The sequence below is a fragment of the Oppia nitens genome, unplaced genomic scaffold (genome assembly GCF_028296485.1).
Source record: "Oppia nitens isolate AA-2021 unplaced genomic scaffold, nextdenovo-longstitch-racon4-pilon3 scaffold14_pilon_pilon_pilon, whole genome shotgun sequence".
In the NCBI taxonomy this organism is placed as follows: Eukaryota; Metazoa; Arthropoda; class Arachnida; order Sarcoptiformes; family Oppiidae; genus Oppia; species Oppia nitens.
Genome location: NW_026533193.1, coordinates 1,046,294 through 1,067,982, shown reverse-complemented (window position 1 = coordinate 1,067,982; position 21,689 = coordinate 1,046,294). Strand labels below are relative to the sequence as shown.

The window sequence follows — 21,689 nt, the reverse complement described above, 5'->3', positions numbered from 1 at the left end:
ATTAACTGTTTTTTGCAATTTAATATTAGATATAAAATAAAAAAAGAGAAATAAAAGTTTTTAAAAAATTTATTTTTATTATTATTAAATATGTGAATGTATTCACACACCAAACAAACAAAAAACTATATATATATATATATATATATATATATATATATAAAACGTTTGAAATAATAATAATAAAAAAATATTTTTACAAAATTGAAAATAAAGTAATATATTATATACAGTATATACTGTATATATATATATATATATATTGTATAAAAATCTCTATCAATAAATAAATGAATGAATGAATGAATCCCAATATAATTCAAATACAACTTAATTCAAAATGTGTTTCAAATTTATTTATTTTATTTTTTTTGTATTCAACCAAATTGATAGCAAAAAACGATTTTTTTGTTATAGTTTTTTTAGTATATATAAACTGAAAGTGTTAAGTGATTTCACAATAACAAACAATTCATTGATAGACTAAATAAAGAGAGAGAGAGAGAGAAAGAGAGTAAAAAAAAGGGGGTAAAAAATTTTCAATATCATTGAAAACAAGCATTTAATAAAATACTACTTACTTTATATACACTTTTGATTTTATTTTCTCATTTATTATATTTTTTCAGATCCTAAATAACACATAAAGTATAAAACATTTAGCTTTAAATAAACTGGTGAACTATTGATATTAATATTACTACTACTACTACTACTAAAATGTTATATAAATATATTTATTTGTTAAGAGAAAGAGAGAGAGAGAGAGAGAGAGATAAAGTGAAACGAAAACTAACAGTAAATTTCACAGAAAAAAAAGTCAATTGAATTTTTTTTGTACTGTATTTTTGTAGAAAAATTTAAGCGAAATATATATATATATATATTATAAATAAATATATATTTTATTGAAAGAAGAAATCTATGAAATGAATGAATGACTGAACGATTGAATGACTGACTGAATGAATAGTTGTTTTGTTCGCCACTTTATACAGACATACCTATGCTTTACGTGTTTTTATTTTATTATTATTATTCTTTCTCTCTCTCTCTCTCTCTCTCTCTCTCTCTCTCTCTCTCTCTCTCTCTCTCTGTCTGTCGACAGGCTTTGCTTTCATTTATCAAACACTTTATATTACAGTGTCATCAAAACATACTATCGATAAATCAATTTTAGGAGAGAAAGAGAGAAAGAGAGAGAGAGAGAGAGAGAGAGAGAGAGAGAGAGAGAAAAAACAAAATCATTAAAATATATATATATATTTAACGTCAAAACAACGTTGAAAAACAAAGTGAAATGTTTTTTATATTATTATTATTATTATTATTAGTGAAGCCATAAATCAAGTCATTTCGGACATTAATTTTCAACAATTGTTTTATTGACAATCACTGAGTATATTGAAAATGTTTTTTTTTTCATATATTATAAATATGTCAATATATTAAAGTATTTTGCCTGAGTGTATGTGTGTGTGTGTGTGTGTGTGTGTGTGTGTGTAAGTATGTGTGTATATGTATATATGTATGTGTTTGTGTGTACTAAATAAATAACATATTAATAATCTAAATATTTGTAGTGATAGATATCTATATTTTATAGACTTATATATATATATCAGTATATATACAGACTGCATATATATATATACAATCATCGTTATATATATAGTTAGATAGATATGTATATATATATATATATATATATATATATAGAGAGAGAGAGAGAGAGAGAGAGAGAGAGAATATATATATATATATATATATAGAGAGAGAGAGAGAATTTGTAAAATATTATTTGTAAATTGAATATTAAAAAATATATCATTTATCAACTTATATTATCTATATATATATATATATATATATATATATATACTTTATATACTGTATATATATATATATATATATATAAAGTAAAATAGACATAATATATAAATAATATATAAATTATTTATAAAGTATTTTTCAAATAGTTTTTTTTGTTGAAAGAGGAAATATATATATATATATTTTGAATTACATTTTCATACAAATTATATAATAATTTTAGTCTAAATTTATTTTTGATAAATTTATTTTATCTAGATTACTTTTTTTTTAAAAAAGTGATACTTAATAAAATGTTCATGTACAATCTTAGTACAATTGACACTTTTACAACAACAAAAAATAAATAATTTTTAATTATTTTTATTTAATTTATTTAATAGCTGTTAATTAAACATAAAAATATATATTAAATATGCAATACATATATTAATGCATTAGATTTAAGGCTTATATAACAATAGATTTCAATAATTTATGTATTATTTTTTTATTATTATTATTTGATTTTATATATATATATATATAAACTTAAGTACATAATAGAAATAAAAGTTTATAAAATATTAAAATACTAAAACTAAAAATTTTTTTTCCAAAAAAACCTTTTACTAACATTACGGAAATTTACTGAAATTAAGTACATTTTCAAAAAAATGGTTTTATATTTCAATAAATTTGATATTATTTTCAAATATACTATAATAATAATAGAAAAATATTACATTTAATAAGTAATTACTAAAAACTAAAAATAAATATACATTTTTATGATAAATGTTGAACAATTTTTTTTTTGAAAATACAAAACAAATTTTAAACATTAAAAATTATTTGTTGTAAATGTTTTATATTTTTAAATAAATTAACTCAAGTTTCATATATTTATATTTGAATAATTAATAAGTGATTATATGATTATTTAATTAATTAACAAACAAACAAAAAATATTAGCAAAATAAATAGTAAACTAATTTATAGATTAGCAAAATTTATGTATATATATATATATATATATATATATATATATATATAAATATTTTATACCAATAAAATAAAGTAATAATAATAATAACAACAAAATAGTATAATAATTACACTTATTTTAGTTTCTAACCTAATATGTTATGTTATCTAACAAATAAAACAACTAATCAACAAAACACACACACAAAAAACACATTGATATCTATCTATGACTACTATATATATATATATATATATCCTAATGATGTAATATCTTAATTATATACCATTTATTTTAGTATATATATATATATCGGTATATATATATATATATCGGTATATATATATATCGGTATATATATATATCGGTATATATATATATCGGTATATATATATATCGGTATATATATATATCGGTATATATATATATCGGTATATATATATATCGGTATATATATATATCGGTATATATATATATCGGTATATATATATATCGGTATATATATATATCGGTATATATATATATCGGTATATATATATTATATACTATATCAAACACACACACACACCTATACAGGTATATGAGTGACAACAATCATATGATCGTAATTGAGTCGCACAGGTGTCTCATTAGTCGTTTGAACCAACTTTCCGTTCAACAATTGTTTGCTTATGTAGTCGTCGTTAACCAATTGTAAGTATTCGGCCATAAAGTCGGCCGTTTGGTCGTCGGGAATGTACGGCAAGAAGTGGCACATGGCTTGCAATACGTCTATAGTTTTTGTTGAAATTATTTATTTTTTTGAAATAAATAATTTTTGTTTTTTTTAATTAATTTTTGAAATCATTAGAGAAAAAAAAATCAATTATCAGTTTTTTTGTTAGTATTAATATTATTAATAATAAGTTATTATTTAAAAGATAATTAATTGATTAATTAATTAATAATCTTATCAATAATAATAATAATAATAAGTTACTATTTAAAAAATAATTAATTAACTAATAATAAGATTATTAGTATTATTATTAATAATAATAACTAAATTTATATATATTTTTTTAAAAAAATATTTAGTACTATACTATTATATATATGAAATTGATTTGATTATATATATGTATATAAATATATATATTTGATAATAATAATTATTATTTGTTATTATTATTACTAAAACAAAACAACAACAAAAAAGTTTACTAAATATTATTTTAGGTTTAAAAAAATTATGTAATTATCATTTCTATTTCAATGGTTAATATATTATTTATTTTTTTATTATTAAATATAATTACTATTAAACTGCTGGTGATTAGCAAATTGATAGTAGGTGTGCGTCAAAACAGTTTCCGGCTCATGGAGGCCATTATCGCGGCACAGATCGCGCCATTTGGCCAACAATTGTTGTTCATCGGGTGCTTCAAACACGGGAAATGGGGCCAAATGTTCGCTTAATTTCCGGATGGTTTCTCTCGATTTTTTTGCAATCCTGTTCCCTATAGATAGATATATAATCAACATATATATATATATATATATATATATATATATATATATATATATATATATATATATATATGTATTAAAAAATTTAATTAATTAAAATTTTTTGATTACAATTTTTAGGTATAGCAAAAAAATATTGCTGCCATTTGTCCATAATTGCCATTTTTTGTTGAATCGGTAATAAATCGCTCCACGAAAACAATAGTATATAACAATAGCCTCCTATTTATAAAAAATAAGCAAAAATTAATTTTATTGATTAAACATATAATTTAATTAGTAATTTTAATATTACAAGTGTTGGTATATATATATATATGGTGTATACAGTATTCAGGTTAGAGATAGGTATTAAAACCCAATCAATTAGTTTATATATTAATAAATATCTGAATAAACTATACATTCAATTTAACAAATGACCAAGTTTAATATTTATAGATACAATATTAAACTCAACATTATTGTAATAGGTGAGTTTTTTGTTGTTGATTAATTGTAAAATTAACTAGATAATAGTAGTTAATATAGTCAACTATTTTATGTCCATACTATTATCTATGTTAATTTTTTACAAATAATCAAAAAATGATCAAGCGCATATTTATAGATACAATATTAAAACTAAACATTATTGTAATAGGTGAGTTTTTTTAATTAATTGTAAAATTAACTAGATAATAGTAGTTAATATAGTCAACTATTTTATGTCCATGCTATTATCTATGTTAATTTTACAAATTATCAAAAAAATAACCAAGGGCATATTTTATATAGATAATATTAAAACTCAACATTATTGTAATAGGTGAGTTTTTTCTGATTAATTGAAAAATTAACTAAATAATATAGTCAACTATTTTATGTCCATGCTATTATCTATGTTAATTTTACAAATAATCAAAAAATCACCTATTACAGTAAAGTTGAGTTTTAAAAAATTATCTACAATTATGATCTTGGTCATTTGTTAAAATTAAATGTATGGTTTATCCAGATATTTAATATATTCATAATACTAAAAAAATATTTATTTTTTTTAAAAAAAACCTGGTTTCAATAGTTTGATTATATTTTTGATGGTTTCGTCCAAATCGGATACCCAATGCAAACAATAGATGGAAACAATTAGATCGACACTATGTTCGGCCAGTTGTAGCTTATCCTTAAATTTTGGCCATTCATCGCAAATATCGGCTGCCAAATACTGGACAGTCGGTCGGCGATAGTTTTCGGCGGCAAACTTGATCATCGGTTCGCTGATGTCGACACCGATTATCGACTGATGCGATAGTTTAGTGGCCAACTCGTTGGTTATATTGCCGGTACCGCAGCCGAGATCGACAATTGTATTGAAATGTCTATCAATATATATATATAAATAATTGCAATTTAATTAATAATAACAAAAATAATTGCAATTTAATTAATAATAAATAAAATAATTGTAATCTAATTAATAATAACAAAAAAATTAATAATAAATAAATTACAAATAGTTAATATCAAGTAAACTATTATCTACTATACTATTAGATTATTATTAAATATTAAACTTATTAACTTATTTTTTCCCCTAAATTTACTAAATTTTATTAAAATTATAATTAATTAATTAATTTTTTATCATCGCTACTACAAAAATTAATATATAAATTATATATTTAAACTATTATATTTTTAGACTATATATATATATATATATATATATATAAATTATTTATTTATTTATTTGTAAATATTTTTTTTTTGGTTTTGTTTTTATATATATATATATTTTTGTTGTTAACTTACTTATCGGGGAAATCATCGACAATACGCTGTATAAGACGTTTGCCATCTCTTTGTTGAAGATAATTGCAATTGTTATACAAATCAGGTGTTATATTCATTGTTATAATAATAATAATAAAAAAACAAAAAGTTAAAACAATAAGTAAATTAAAAGATAAATATATATATATATATTCCAGAATTATTATTGTTATTTAAATTTGTATATAATTTGTATAGTAATATAAAATTTTTAAAAAATCAAACAAACAAGAAAAACATTTATTTATTTTTTTAAACAAGAAATCAGTGTTTATTTTTTTTCTCAACAAAAAAAATACTTATTTATATATATATTTTAGATTTGATTTTTTTTGTCAAAAAATTTTAAATTTAAATTTTTTTTCTCTACTAATTAAACAATTTGTTTGCTTAAAGATGATGATGACGATATTGTTTGATATATATATAACTATTGATATATATACTGTATATATATATATATATATATATATATAATTATATATCAATATTTATACTATTTTTTTCCTCTATTTTTTTATATCCATCAAAATACCGGTACCTGAAATCCTATTTATATTTATGTATATATATATATATATATATATAGATATAATATAATGAGAAAATTATAATTAATTATTTTTATGATAGCTAAGTTTACATATATATATATATATATATATATATATAATTCTCTATATATATATATATCTATCAATTTATAGTTCAATCATTTTTTTGTGACAATCATTATTATGTTATATATATATTTTTTTATCAAGGTTTTAGCAAATAAAATTTTAATTTATATTTCCTCTTTTTTTTGGTTGATGTTTGATATATATATATAAATAGCAAAATATAATTTATATATTATACTAAACAAAATATAAGTTTATTTTTGTATCACTAATTGAATACTTGATATAATAATTTTTTTTAAACAAAAATATATATATATTTATAAATAATTATTATTCAATACGGATTTGCTAAGTATATACTATTACTACTACTACTCCTAATAATAATAATAATACTGTAATAATTAGTTTAATTAATTAGTTTTAAAAAAAAAAAATCTATTTTTGTTAATATCTATAAATAAAAATACAAATATATTATATATATATATATATATATATATTATTTTTTAAGATCATATAAAATCATATAATTTTAAAATGTATACAATTTTTATAATAATTTGTTATAATCAATAAAATATAGTAATTGTTTAGTTATTTTTTATTTTAATTAATTTCATTATAATTTATAATAATATTATTAATATTAATAATCAATTTTTAATAGACAATTAACAAATAAATAATGACTAAGTTATTAAAATTAATTTAATTTTAAAAAAATTATTTTTAATATTTTAAAATCCTATGAATAAAAAAATTATTAATTAATTAAAACATATTTACTAAAACTATTGATTTAAATTGATTTAAATTATTTAAATATTAAACTAAATATTTGTTAACTACTAAACTACTAAAAATAATTAATTAATTTAATAATTAATTTAGTAAATAATTTTTTTATAAGTTTAAAAATCAGTGTAACATTGTTTACGAATGACTCCAACCCAATAACCAATAGAGTGATTGTATTGAGTGAATGACGCAATACTATTGACATTGAATGGCTGCACATATACTGTATATAGACTAGAGTTGTTGTACAGTATATTTAAAAAATATATAATAACCGAACCGAACCGCGCTAAACATAACATATGTATGTATTATTAGATTAGTATTATAGACAACAATATTATTTTAAAAATGTTAAACATTTTTGCTAAATACCCAAACCGTAACACATAGTCAAACAACAAATATATATATTAAATAATTTATTAATAATTAATAATAAACCGAACCGTTTGTATGTTTAATCATCACTAATAACTGTGACTGTCTAGTCTCTGTCTACTCTAATACATATATATATATATTATTGGTTGTATAACTTGTAATTCGGGCAACTATTATCCCATAAGGGAAGTTCCCCTCCACCCCCCCCCCAATAAAATCCCTCCAATTTTCACGGGAAAATATTTTATTATCCATCCCTAGACCGTTAGAGAGTAAAAATATATTTGTTTTTTTTAATTTCTAAAATAAATAATACCAACAAAAAAAAAATTAATTTGTTTTGTTTTTTTTGAGTAAAATTTTATTGAATTTTTTTTAAATCAATAATTTTTAGTTAAAAATTATTCTACTATTATACTCAAAAAAATCAATTACAGTTTAATTTAAACATATGATATACAAATAAAATTTTTAATATACTTTTTTTTTAAAAACAAAATGATTCTAATTTCTATCGTTCAATAGATAGTAGAATAACCAGAAAATAGATTCCCTGGGAATTCCCGAGGAATTGTTTTTGAATTTTGTCCGAACCCTTACTTAAGTAATAATACAATGCAATGCAATGACAGTCTCTATACATATACTATACTATACTATACTATAAGAGTCTATACTATTGTTGTAAATAAAAAACACTTCTCATAACTCCTGAAGAATAAACAGAAGAAGAATAATAATATCCGTCCGTCCGGTCAGCGATTGTTTGGATCAATCAATCAGTGGTTAAACCACAACAACTGCTGAACTGATAGACAGATAGACAGAGAGGAAGGGAAGGGAAAGGTATGTAATAATTGTTTGGTCTCTTAGTCTTCGTCTTCATTATCATTTGCTTCTTCTTCTTGTAGTTAATACACACTAAACAAACCTCTTTAGATCCAATTGACTGACAGACAGACAGACTGAGAGGAAGGGAAGGGAAAGGTATGTAATAATTGTTTAGTCTCTTAGTCTTCCTCTTCGTCTTCATTATCATTTGCTTCTTCTTCTTGTAGTTAATACACACTAAACAAACCTCTTTAGATCCAATTGACTGACAGACAGACTGAGAGGAAGGGAAGGGAAAGGTATGTAATAATTGTTTAGTCTCTTAGTCTTCGACTTCTTCATCATTTGCTTCTTCTTCGTGTAGTTAATACACACACACTTAACAAACCTCTTTAGATCCAATTGACAGACAAACAGACAGACAATCACAACAACAACAACAACTAAGATATGACCATCGATGACAAGATCACAGCAACTACCACCGGGACAGCCGTCGTCGCCGCCGCCGCCGCCGCCACCACTCCGACAGTGATCACCGAATTGGTTGTCTTTGATTTTGACGAAACAATAGTCGACTGTAATTCGGATACGTTTATCAATGAGTTGGCACCCGATGGCGGCCACATACCCGACGAATTGTATGCGGAATTTTTGCTGAACAATCGTTGGACCGAATATATGGCCAAAGTTTTAGGTTATTTGCATTCGCGAGGCGTTCGCGAATTGGATCTTCGGCAGTGTTTGAAACGTATGCCGTTTCTGGTCGGTATGAAAGATCTGATTACCAAATTGTCGGCGACCTCAGCAGCAGCGGGTCCGGCAGTGGCGGTACCAGTGGTTAACGAAAACAATGAACAACGAAACTACGAGTTGATTATCATTTCGGACGCCAACAGTGTCTTTATTGGCCACTATCTAGAGTTTAATCAATTGGATAAAGCGTTTCGGTATTATTATTATTATTAGTATTATTTACCGTAAATTACCCGTAATTTTGATCTCTAATCTAATGTTTGTTTGTTTGTTTTTTCAATAACCGATATAGTAATATATACACAAATCCGGCCACGTTTGACGATACGGGTTGCCTGAAACTAACCGAATACCAGTACCAGAACTGGTGTACAACCTGTGCCCGTAATCTATGTAAAGGTCATGTACTCGAAGAACACATCAAACGTCGGGCAATGGAAGACAATCAGTCCTATTCGCGAATCTCTTATGTCGGCGACGGCAGTAACGATGTCTGTCCAGCTCTGAGACTCGGACCAAACGATCGGGTATTTGCCCGACACGGCTATCCATTGGATAAACGATTGGCCAATAATGCCGATCTGAAGGCCAAACGCTATCAGTTTAACAATGCTAACGATATTAGCGCTCAAATGTTTTGAGACTTAACTACTTAACTAATTATTATTATTATTATAGTTATAGTTATTTTATGGGAAATTACCCCGGTACCTAAAAATTAATAATTAAATTTTTAAAAAATATATATATATATATTAAATATTAAACCCATAATATTAACTAAACTGTTATTTCTAACTAAATTATTTGAGATTTATTATTATTATTAGTATTATTATTATTATTACCCATAATTACCGTACGGATATAAATACCCGTTATATTAGTGTATAATATATTATCAATGTTGTTGTTGTTAGAGTGTAGGGTAATTAATTAAAATTATTATTAATTATAATTATTTATTATTAATTTTCATATGATAACTAGGTATTTATTTATTTAATTAAATTATTTTTTTTTTGAAAAATTTATTTATAAAATGTTTGTTTATTTTTGTGTATATATTATTATTATTATTATTGTGAATTGTTTTGAACACCATTTAATAATATAAAAAAAATTAGCAATATTTTTTGTATTTTTAAAAATTCATATAATTTATTTAAAATTCATATTGTTAAAAAATAGTTAATTAATAATAATAATAATAATAATAATAAAATAGCAATAAAACTAAACTATAAAACATCAGTATTATTGAATTTATTATATATATATATAACCAAAAAAAAATTATATACTTATATAAAGCTATACTGTATTTAAAACTAATTTAAATTATATGATTTGTTTATTTATTTAAATATTTTTAACAAATTAGTTATTTTTTTATTTAACAAAAAACATGATTACTTATACACAAAAAAAATATTATTGTAAGTAAAACTATAGATAAAACATAATATATTTGTTAAAATTCAATGATAAACAACAAAAACATTGTATGAAAACTACTATATTTTTTTGTAACAAGTATTACATTATAATTCTAGTAGTATTTTAAATAATTAATTTTTTTATTATATATATATATATAAATAAATTTTTTTGTTAATTATTTAACTAAACTGTTATTATGTAGTAGTAAACTGTAATATTAAATTGATATTTGATATCAAAAAAGTAATATATTATATAATTTGTGTGTGTGTGTGAAAAATATGTGTATTTAAATCTAATAATATTTTAATTTGCAATTTAGTAAACTTATTGCAATAGAAATTAGATTTTTTTTGTTGTTGATTGTAATATAATCTCAACGTTTATTATATATATATATATATATATATATATATATATACAGTATGTGTTTGATATCATCATATAAATTGATATCAAATTTTAATTGATGAATGAATAGCAAAAAAAATTTCTTTATATAAATTTCTATATCATATATACAGTAGATATAGATATATATATTGGGGGAGAAAAACACATATCAAAAAAATCATATCATAGTTAGTTAGAAAAAAATTTTTTTAATAGTCAGACACACTATTAGACACACTGTTTGTTAGTTTGTTTGTTAGTTGGGCTGTCCTTGGGTATGCCATATCATCGTCGATAGTACACTACATAGTATGTACAGTACCATTAACTAGTAATAAGCCTCCCTGAGCCTGAAACTAACTGTCCTTGAATAGAGAGAATATTTTGTAGTCAATATTTTTCAACATTTTCAACGTTTTACTTGTTTTAATATTTTAGTTTTTTTTTGGTGATAAATACCATTAATATATATATATATTTCTAAACATATTTTTATTTAATTATTAATACATTTGCTATTTGAATATACAGTAAAAATATATCTCTTTTTAATCAATTGCTTGGAGACCACTAAACTGACGACACTTTTTTATGTAATTTTATTTTGTATAAAGTTTTTTAAATATAATTAAAAAAATTTTATATATATATATATTGAATATTAGATTTTTTTTTATATACAAAATTTTTAGAAATTATATATTCATTCAATTGATTCATCCATTAAATAATTATTATTAAAAAATAAAATAATAATAATAATAATGTCATCGTTTAAGTTGGAAAAAGTATTGATCAGCGATGCCTGCGATCCATCAGTGGTCGACATATTGAAGTCAAGAGATATCAGGTGCGACATCAAGACTGGTCTACCCAAAGAACAGCTCATCGATACTATTAAAGTTTGTGTCTTTGAAATCAAATCAAATGAATGAATTTTAATTAATACCGTTCCTTACCTACCGTTCCCCTCCCCTCCCAACACCACCTATAGGATTACGATGCCTTAATTGTCCGATCAAACACCCAGGTAACTGCCGATGTTATAGCTGCCGGTAAAAAATTGAAGGTTATCGGTCGGGCCGGTGTCGGTGTCGACAATATCGATGTCCAGGCAGCCAAACAACTGGGCGTCAGTGTAATCAAGTAATATATGAAATTGATATCTATATATATATATATACTTTAATTTACGGTAAATTGATTATACAGTTAATCAATAATTTATGTTACGATTATTTTAGCGCACCGGGAGGTAACAGTATCAGTGCCGCTGAGCTAACCTGTACGATGTTGCTATCAGTATCCAGACACTTGGCCCAGGCCTGTGCCTCATTGAAAAACGGTGTCTGGGATCGTAAAAGTTTTTCGGGTAACGAAGTTTACGGCAAAACACTGGCCATTATCGGCTTGGGTCGTATCGGTCGCGAAGTGGCCGCCCGTATGCAGGCGTTCGGCATGAAAACCATTGGCTTTGATCCGCTAGTTTCGGCCGAAACTAGCCAAACGTTTGGTGTGGAAACTGTAGCGCTGGACAAACTGTGGCCACTGGCCGACTATATAACAGTTCATACGCCGCTTATACCGCAAACAAAAAGTATTATTATTTATTAAGTATAAATTTATTAAAACTACCGGTGCTTTTACACCCCCCCTATCCGTTACTTTTTTTTGTGCACAGACCTACTGAACGACACAACCATAGCCCAGTGCAAAAAAGGTGTCCGCATTGTTAACGTTGCCCGCGGCGGTATTGTCGACGAGGAAGCCCTGTTACGTGGACTACAGTCCGGTCAGGTAGGCGGCGCCGGCCTCGACGTCTACGAAGAGGAACCGCCCAGCCGTAGCCAATTGATCGGCCATCCGAAAGTCATATGTACACCGCATTTGGGCGCCAGTACTAAGGAGGCCCAGATCAATGTGGCCAAAGAGATTGCCTACCAGTTTATCGATATGATTGATGGCAAACCAGTTGCCGGCAAAGTGTGCTAAATATATATACATTATATATATATATATATATATATATATATATGTTTTGTTGGTATTGTTTTTGGTTATCACCTAATATTAAATATTTTTATATTTTTTTCAAAAATAATTATTTTAATATTAAATAATAATAATTGGGTCTTAATATTTTTTAAACAGAGAAAAAAACTAAATAAAATAATTTAGTAATTTTTTAAAATTATTAATATTTATTTTTATTTTTAATTAATTGCTGTCTATTTTTTTTAAAAAATCATTACATAATCTGTGAATATTATTATTATTATTGATTACTTTAATGATTGAATGATTGAATTTTATTTTATTTTGTCGATTAAATTTTTAGATATATATTACTAAACTATTTATTTAATAACTTTGAGAGAAAGAGAGAGAGAGAGAGAGTAGTTTTAACTTAAAACTTAAGTATATATATATAGTATATATAGTATTTTTTTACTCAAACCTAAACAAAAAATATCAAACAAACAAAAATATAGATAAAACTAGAATATAGAGATTAAACTTTGTATTTAATAATAGCCATGAATACTACTATACAGTATATACTGTATATTATATATAACTATATGTTATTCATTCATATTATAATAAGGTGTCATAAATAATATGCTGTATATTATCATTATCTCTCTCTCTCTCTCTCTCTCTCTCTCTCTCTCTCTCTCTCTCTCTCTCTCTAAATGTTATAAATGTTATGTATATTAAAGTACTGTATATTATTGAATATAAAGTGAATATATATCAATACAGTGTAGTTATACAGTTATTTTTGGCCAAAAAAATATAGAAAAATCCAGAAATACTTCAACAGTTAGAGAGAGAGAGAGAGAGAGASAGAGAGAGAGAGAGAGAGAGAGAGAGAGAGAGAGAAAGAAATAAATTGAAATACTTGTGTCGATTACTGAGGAGACGGATGACTGGATGAGCTACAGGTTCGCGCCAAACAACAATAACTACAGTATATATATATATATTAGGCAAAAATGATATCGACATTAACCTACCGAAGCCCTTAGTGACTGATAAGTGACTTCAAGAATCTTAATATATATATATATACTGTATATAAACTACTCTTTACTTTATATATATATATATATTATATAACTCTATGATATATATATATATATCATATAAATTATTATACAGAATATATTTACTACATTGTTATCCAATATATATACAGTACTGTATATTCTATGTAATAACATCAGTCTCTCTCTCTCTCTTTCTCTCTCTCTCTCTCTCTCTCTCTCATAACTTTCCAACAGTTGCCGTACAACGAAACGGAGTCACACACAAAAAAACCAATCATCAGTTTTATGTGTCATTTAATGATACATTTTTTTTTATTGAGAGGATTTTTTTTATATATCTAACGATACATTAATACTACAGCAGTAGTAATATCATCTGTATTATTAGATTTATTATATTATAATATCTATACACCAAAAAATAAAATAAATGAAAGTTTAAAAATAATTACCATAATTATTATTATTATTAATTTAATATTATTATATTTTTAGTTGTTTAATTATAACATATATTTAACATACTATAGATAAATTTATATATAATTTATTATAATTATATATTTTTTAAAAATTAACACATACATAGTGTTTAAAATTAAATAATGATTATAATAATTAATTTTTTTAAAAGTAATATACCTGTATATATATATATATTGAAATTGAAATATAGATTAATATATATTTATTTATTTATTTGAAAAAAAATCTTATTGATTAAATTAAATTATTAATAGTCTTTAAATAATTTTAATTTATGAAACTATAAATACCAGAATAATAATAATGTTATTATTATAATTGTAAAAATGGGATAAAAAAATAAGTAAATCTATAATATATATATATATAGTTGAATATATTTAAATATACTGAATATTATAATTATAATAATAATAATATAAGTTATATATATATATATATATATATATATATTGAATATTTTCTATTAAATGGCTGAACAATAAAAAGGTTGCGCGCATTGCTAACCAACTAACCAAACAACAAGAAAAAAATATATATTATAATTATCAGTAAAAGTGTCGACTTTTTTTTGTGGATCAATTGACAAACACTACAACAGTATATACTGTATATATAAACCACTGTCTGTTTGTCGCATCCAATGGCAGGTCAGGTATAGGTTAGACTATTAAAAAAATATATATCTAAGTTTTTACAGTATAAGAGAGAAACGGATAAACTTGAAAAAAATATAATTTTCAATTTATAATAAATAATAATTTTTTTTATACACACACATAAATTGTTATTACTAAATTTAATAATATTAAGTTTTTAAAATAACTATTTAAATAATTTATATACAGTATATATATATATACTGTATTTGAATAATTAAATTTTTCTCAACAAAAAAAATAAATATTCCCAACAAATTATTTATTCAATTGTTTATCAAAAAATAGTTAATTAATTTGTTTGTTTCTTAACTATTTAAAACAAATTTAATTAAAATATTATTATTATTATTATTACTTCAACAAAAAAACTACTGTACTGTACAAGTAATGGCTCATTTAAGACGACTACACTTCCAGAATCGACAGTATTGTTCAACCATATCGGCGGCCAGTCTACCAGATTTCAGTGATAAATATTTTGAAGAGATTAAGGTATATATACTGTATATATATATATATATATATATATATTAGATTTATTATAATATCTATACAAACATTAAAAAAAATAATAGTAAGATCTGTTCAACAAAAAATATAATAAATAAATGAAAGTTTTAAAATAATTACCATAATTATTATTATTAATAATAATTTAATCGTATTATATTTTTTTATTTGTTTAATTATAATATATATATATTGACATATTATATAGTTAAATTTATATATCATTTATATAATTTATTATAATTATATATATATATATATATATATATATATATATATATATATATTAAATTAACACATACATAGGGTCTAAAATTAAATAATGATTATAATAATTAAATTTTTTAAAAAGTAATATACTATATGAACTACAAGTATATATAAGTATTATATTATATATAAGTATATATTCTGTATATAAAGTATATATCAATGGATAATAATTTCTATAATTTTATTATAATTTAAAAACTAATTATTATTAAAATTGTTTTTTTAAATAAGAAAAAAATTCGTAAAATCACTGAAATCGATGAAAGTGCCGAAACAACTACTAATAGTAGTAGTAGTAGTAATCAAGTGTCGGCAGCGGCTGCGGGTATTGTCGACAAAAATACTACCAGTGCTACCAGTGCTAGTGGTAGTAACGATATACCGCCGCCGACCTCACAAGTGGCCAACAATGCCGTAATATTTTCGCTAAAAAATCAAGTGGGAGGTCTGGTACGAGCACTGAGAGTTTTTCAGGTAATTTATATATATTATTAATAGTCTTATTAGTACAACTATTTTGTTGTTGTTGTTGGTGTTGTTGTTTAAAAGGAAATGGATATAAATGTTAAGCACATCGAGTCTCGGCCATCGAAACGAAGGGATTCCGAGTACGAGATTTTTGTCGATATTGATTGCAATGATCAACAATTGATGACTGATTTAATACATCATTTAAGGTGTTTAACTGTAATTATTATTATTATTATTAAATTATTAATAAAATTATAAATTATTATTTAAGAAAAAAAACCAAACAAACAAACAATTATTTATTATATCTATATTTAAATTATTTATATTATTATATTTAAATTATTTATATTATTATATATTTAAAGATATTTATTATTATAGTAGTACTGTATATATAAATTATATGTGTATACTGTTTTAATTAATTAATTAATTAATTAATTAATAATAATAATAATATTTAAAATACATATTTTAAGACATGAAGTGGACGGTTGTACTTTTGAAGAGTTTGAAAGGTCGTCACCGAAAGGTCTGAAAGACAAACCACAGAGAGGACTATCGGTTCTTATGACTCAACCATCTATTGATATCGGTTTGTTGTAACCAACAAAACATTTTAAAAAATAAATATATTATTAATACCAACAAATGATAAACAATATTCAAAATAAATAAAATGTTATTATAAATTAATTATACAATTTATGCTCTCTCTCTTTCTCTCTCTCTCTCTTTCTCTCTCTCTCTCTTTCTCTCTCTCTTTCTCTCTCTCTTTCTCTCTTTCTTTCTCTCTCTCTCTTTCTCTCTCTCTTTCTCTCTCTCTCTTYTCTCTCTCTCTTCTCTCTCTCTTTCTCTCTCTCTTTCTCTCTCTCTTTCTCTCTCTCTTTCTCTCTCTCTCTCTCTCTCTCTTTCTCTCTCTCTCTTTCTCTCTCTCTTTCTCTCTCTCTTTCTCTCTCTCTCTTTCTCTCTCTGTCTCTCTTTCTCTCTCTCTCTCTCTCTCTCTCTCTCTCTCTCTCTCTCTCTCTCACTTAGATCTAATGGGCGAAAATGGTATGCCATGGTTTCCCACTAGAATATCCGATTTGGACTATTCAGCCAACCGGGTGCTTATGTATGGCTCGGAGCTGGACGCCGATCATCCTGTTTGTAGTTATTATTATTATTATTAGTGACACACATATAAATTTAGATATATATATATATATATATATATATACTAAATATGAACTACAATTACTACCACTACTACTACTTATAGTTTTATATAATTATTTTATTTTTGAAGAAAAAAATAAATATTATTTCAATTAATTATTTATTGCTTTTTTCTCTCTCTTAGGGATTCAAAGATCCTGTTTATAGGAAACGAAGAGAATATTTTTCAAACTTAGCTAAAAATTATAAACAGTTAGTATTTATTTATTTTTTTGATATATTAATTGATTGATATATTAATATTTATACAATATATCTATATATCCAAAGTTTTACTGTATTTTGTGTGTATTCAAAAAAAATATTTTTAATTAATTAATTAATTATTTAAATCAATTTTTTAATTATAAGCGGCGATCGTATACCCAGAGCTCAATATACAGCCGAAGAGGTACAGTATATATATATAAATATATCAATAGATATATATATATATATATATATATATATATATATATATATATATCACATATAAAACAAAAATTTTTATTATTACTATTAAAATATATTATTAATTATTTTATAAAATTTAATTTGATTTTTTTTTGTCCCGGGTTTTCGGATATTATTATTATTATTATTATTATTATTATTATTATTATTATTATTATTATTTCATAATATTAGATCAAGACGTGGGGCATAATCTATGCCGAACTGACCAAATTGTATGCCCAGTATGCCTGCAAAGAGTTTAACGACAATTTCGGTCTACTTGTCCAACACTGCGGCTATCGTAAGGATAATTTGCCACAACTGGAGGAGATATCAAATTTTTTGAAAAGTATAATATATATAGTAACAGCTGAGCACCGACCCGACCCGACACATCCCTATCCCTTTTGAACACACACATAAAAACAAATTACATTGACCTACCCTGTTTCAATCACCCCCACCTAAAAATTTTTTCATAGACCGTACAGGCTTTCAACTGCGACCAGTGGCCGGCTATCTGTCGTCGCGCGACTTTCTGGCCGGACTAGCCTTTCGGGTGTTTCATTGTACACAATATTTGCGACACTCGTCGGACCCGTTCTATACGCCCGGTTAGGTCACCAACACCATCACCTACACTGTAATTAAATTAATTAAATTATATAACATCCCAGAGCCCGACTGTTGTCACGAACTACTAGGCCATTGTGCACTGATGGCCGACCAAAGTTTTGCCCAATTTTCCCAGGAGATAGGCCTGGCCTCACTGGGCGCCAGCGATGAGGAAGTGGATAAGCTGGCCACTTGCTATTTTTTTACGGTCGAGTTTGGACTATGCAAACAGGATAACAAACTGAAAATATACGGCGCCGGCCTATTGTCCAGTGCTGCCGAACTACAGGTGCTTTAATATTATTAGTATTATTGTTAGTAGGGTTAGAGTAGGGTTCGGGGGCAACTTTCCAATTGGGGGGGGGGAAGGGTAGTGAGCGGGTATTTTTACCCGTAAAATAAAACCGTCCAAAAAATTCCAGAGGGAAATATTTTAGGGGAAAAAATATTTTATCATCATTTCTATTAAATCATTAGAAAAATAATATTTTTTTTAATATAATTATAAAATAAATTCAATCAATCAATAGATAGATAAATGAATATTTTGCATAAAATTTATTTAAATTGAAATATTATTTTTTGTTTCTAAAAATTAATAATCCCATGAATTCCTCTCCCCCTCCCCCCACCAGTGAAAATAGCTAAAAAAATTTGGGTTAAATTAAAACAGGGGGTGGGGTGGGGTAGAGGAAACTTAGGTACCGAATCATCCTAAGTTATTAATGTTATATAATTTTTGTTTTCATATATATTGTATATATTTTTTTCACTGAACCTACCGTTCCTCCTCCTCCTGTTCCTCCCCATCCATAGCACTCTATATCGGATTCGGCACATATCATGGCATTTGATCCGGTAGTTACCTGTCAGCAGACACCTATGATAACCACATTTCAGACGGTCTACTTTTATACGGATAGTTTCGATGAGGCTAAACAACAAATGCGGTAATAATTTTTGTTTATATACTAACCCATAACTAACTAACTAACTAACTGTCCAGTTATTATAAGTGATTGTATTATTAATAATTTTTTTATATAATACCCATAAGTAACTAACCTAACTAACTGTCCATTTAAATAAGTGATTGTATTATTAATAATTTTTTTATATAATACCCATAAGTAACTAACCTAACTAACTGTCCATTTAAATAAGTGATTGTATTATTAATAATTTTTTTATATAATACCCATAAGTAACTAACCTAACTAACTGTCCATTTAAATAAGTGATTGTATTATTAATTTTTTTATTATATATGATATATTAGTGAATTTGCGTCGACTATTAAACGGCCGTTTGGTGTCCGATATAATCCGTATACACAGTCAGTCGAGTTGTTAAGTAATACGAAAAAAATTATGAATTTAGTATCGGAACTGAAAGGCGATCTCTGTATTGTCACAAATGCATTGCAAAAGATTAAAATTAATAATAAATACTAAAAATTAATTAATTAATTAATTAGTAATATATATATATACAGTATATATATATATATATTATGTATAATTACCGTAATATTTCAAAAATAGTCATTATATTATTTATTTATTAAAAAACTAATAATAATTTAAATCTCAATTATTATTATTATTATTATTATCATTATTAAGCTACTTATTAAATGTAATTTTTAAAAATATATTTTTTTAATACTAATTATTTTAATTATTATTACTATTACTTATACTATACATTGTTATTATATATATATGGAAACAATTTGTTAAGTTTAAATATATTAAATTATGATTGTGTGTATGTGTGTGTATATTAATGTGCTTGTTGAAAACAAAAATAATTTTTAAAATATTGTAATTTAATTGATAAATGTCTTTTTTAATAATTATTATATTTTAAACTATTTATAATTTTTCAGTTTTAAAACAATATATTAATATATTATTAATATATTACTCTATAATATTTAGAGTTAAAAGTAAATAATTATATAATATTTATAAATAAAATAATTTATCTTAAAAATTTTATAATTATTTATAATTAATATTAAATCATATTAATCAATATAAATTTAATTTTAATTCAATAATAATAATAATTTTTAAAAAAAAACTTAAACATAATTATGATTAAAATAATTAAATCAAATAGCAAATCTACAATACAATTTATCTACTATTTTATTCAATGTTTAATATATACAGTAGTTTTTTTTGTTATAATAAAATATTTGGAAATTTTTTTGTTAATTAGTTGATTACAGTATAATTTTTTTCAAAAAATTGACAATAATAATGATAATATTGTTATTTATAATATAATATTTGTAATTATTATTATTATTATTATTATTACTTAATGATTGTGTTTAAATAGTTTATAAATGCTAGTAGTATTCATCAATAATAATCATAATATTGTTAATAGTATTTATAAATAATGATATACATTAAATCTGAAATATTTAATTATATACTGTATATAAATACTATATTTAATTATAATTTTTATTAGTATTATATATATATATATCTATAATTACTATTAAAATTGTTTAGATTTTATTTTATTATATGTTTAGATAAGTTTGGAAATTAATATATATTTTTTAAAAAACACGTAATTTAA

The 21,689-nt window shown here is 23.7% G+C and overlaps 4 protein-coding genes across 8 annotated transcripts; 3 read left to right on the top strand and 1 right to left on the bottom strand.

Annotated features, from left to right (window-relative positions):
* Positions 1 to 3,369: 3,369 nt before the first annotated feature.
* Positions 3,370 to 6,202, bottom strand: LOC128962301 (juvenile hormone acid O-methyltransferase-like). Its single transcript, XM_054308677.1, has 5 exons — positions 6,105 to 6,202; positions 5,361 to 5,671; positions 4,422 to 4,532; positions 4,100 to 4,300; positions 3,370 to 3,572 (listed from the first exon to the last, which is right to left on the bottom strand). Exons 1-5 carry the CDS (start codon positions 6,200 to 6,202, stop codon positions 3,370 to 3,372), a joined length of 924 nt encoding a protein of 307 aa, XP_054164652.1.
* Positions 6,203 to 8,587: 2,385 nt separating this feature from the next.
* On the top strand, positions 8,588 to 10,278 carry LOC128961186 (probable phosphatase phospho2). 5 transcript variants are annotated; one of them, XM_054307426.1, is made up of 5 exons: positions 8,588 to 8,782; positions 8,876 to 8,923; positions 8,995 to 9,066; positions 9,132 to 9,717; positions 9,816 to 10,278. In XM_054307426.1, exons 4-5 carry the CDS (start codon positions 9,218 to 9,220, stop codon positions 10,162 to 10,164), a joined length of 849 nt encoding a protein of 282 aa, XP_054163401.1. In that variant the 5' UTR covers positions 8,588 to 8,782; positions 8,876 to 8,923; positions 8,995 to 9,066; positions 9,132 to 9,217; the 3' UTR covers positions 10,165 to 10,278. The 5 variants fall into 5 exon arrangements, with proteins under 5 accessions (XP_054163401.1, XP_054163378.1, XP_054163386.1 ...); XM_054307403.1 differs by having other exon boundaries at positions 8,848 to 8,923; positions 9,023 to 9,066; XM_054307411.1 differs by having other exon boundaries at positions 8,848 to 8,923; positions 9,164 to 9,717.
* A 1,585-nt stretch (positions 10,279 to 11,863) lies between these two features.
* Positions 11,864 to 13,385, top strand: LOC128961109 (D-3-phosphoglycerate dehydrogenase-like). The gene is made up of 5 exons (XM_054307318.1): positions 11,864 to 11,952; positions 12,052 to 12,261; positions 12,354 to 12,505; positions 12,604 to 12,956; positions 13,041 to 13,385. Exons 2-5 carry the CDS (start codon positions 12,124 to 12,126, stop codon positions 13,349 to 13,351), a joined length of 954 nt encoding a protein of 317 aa, XP_054163293.1. The 5' UTR covers positions 11,864 to 11,952; positions 12,052 to 12,123; the 3' UTR covers positions 13,352 to 13,385.
* A 2,562-nt stretch (positions 13,386 to 15,947) lies between these two features.
* LOC128962292 (tryptophan 5-hydroxylase 1-like) lies at positions 15,948 to 20,521 on the top strand (the record flags this gene model as incomplete). The annotated part of the gene is made up of 12 exons (XM_054308664.1): positions 15,948 to 16,052; positions 16,575 to 16,817; positions 16,893 to 17,020; positions 17,297 to 17,412; positions 17,853 to 17,962; positions 18,160 to 18,227; positions 18,387 to 18,426; positions 18,663 to 18,819; positions 18,953 to 19,084; positions 19,148 to 19,374; positions 19,902 to 20,035; positions 20,365 to 20,521. Coding segments are annotated over exons 1-12 (1,617 nt in total), but the record flags the coding sequence as incomplete, so codon positions are not given.
* Positions 20,522 to 21,689: the final 1,168 nt, after the last annotated feature.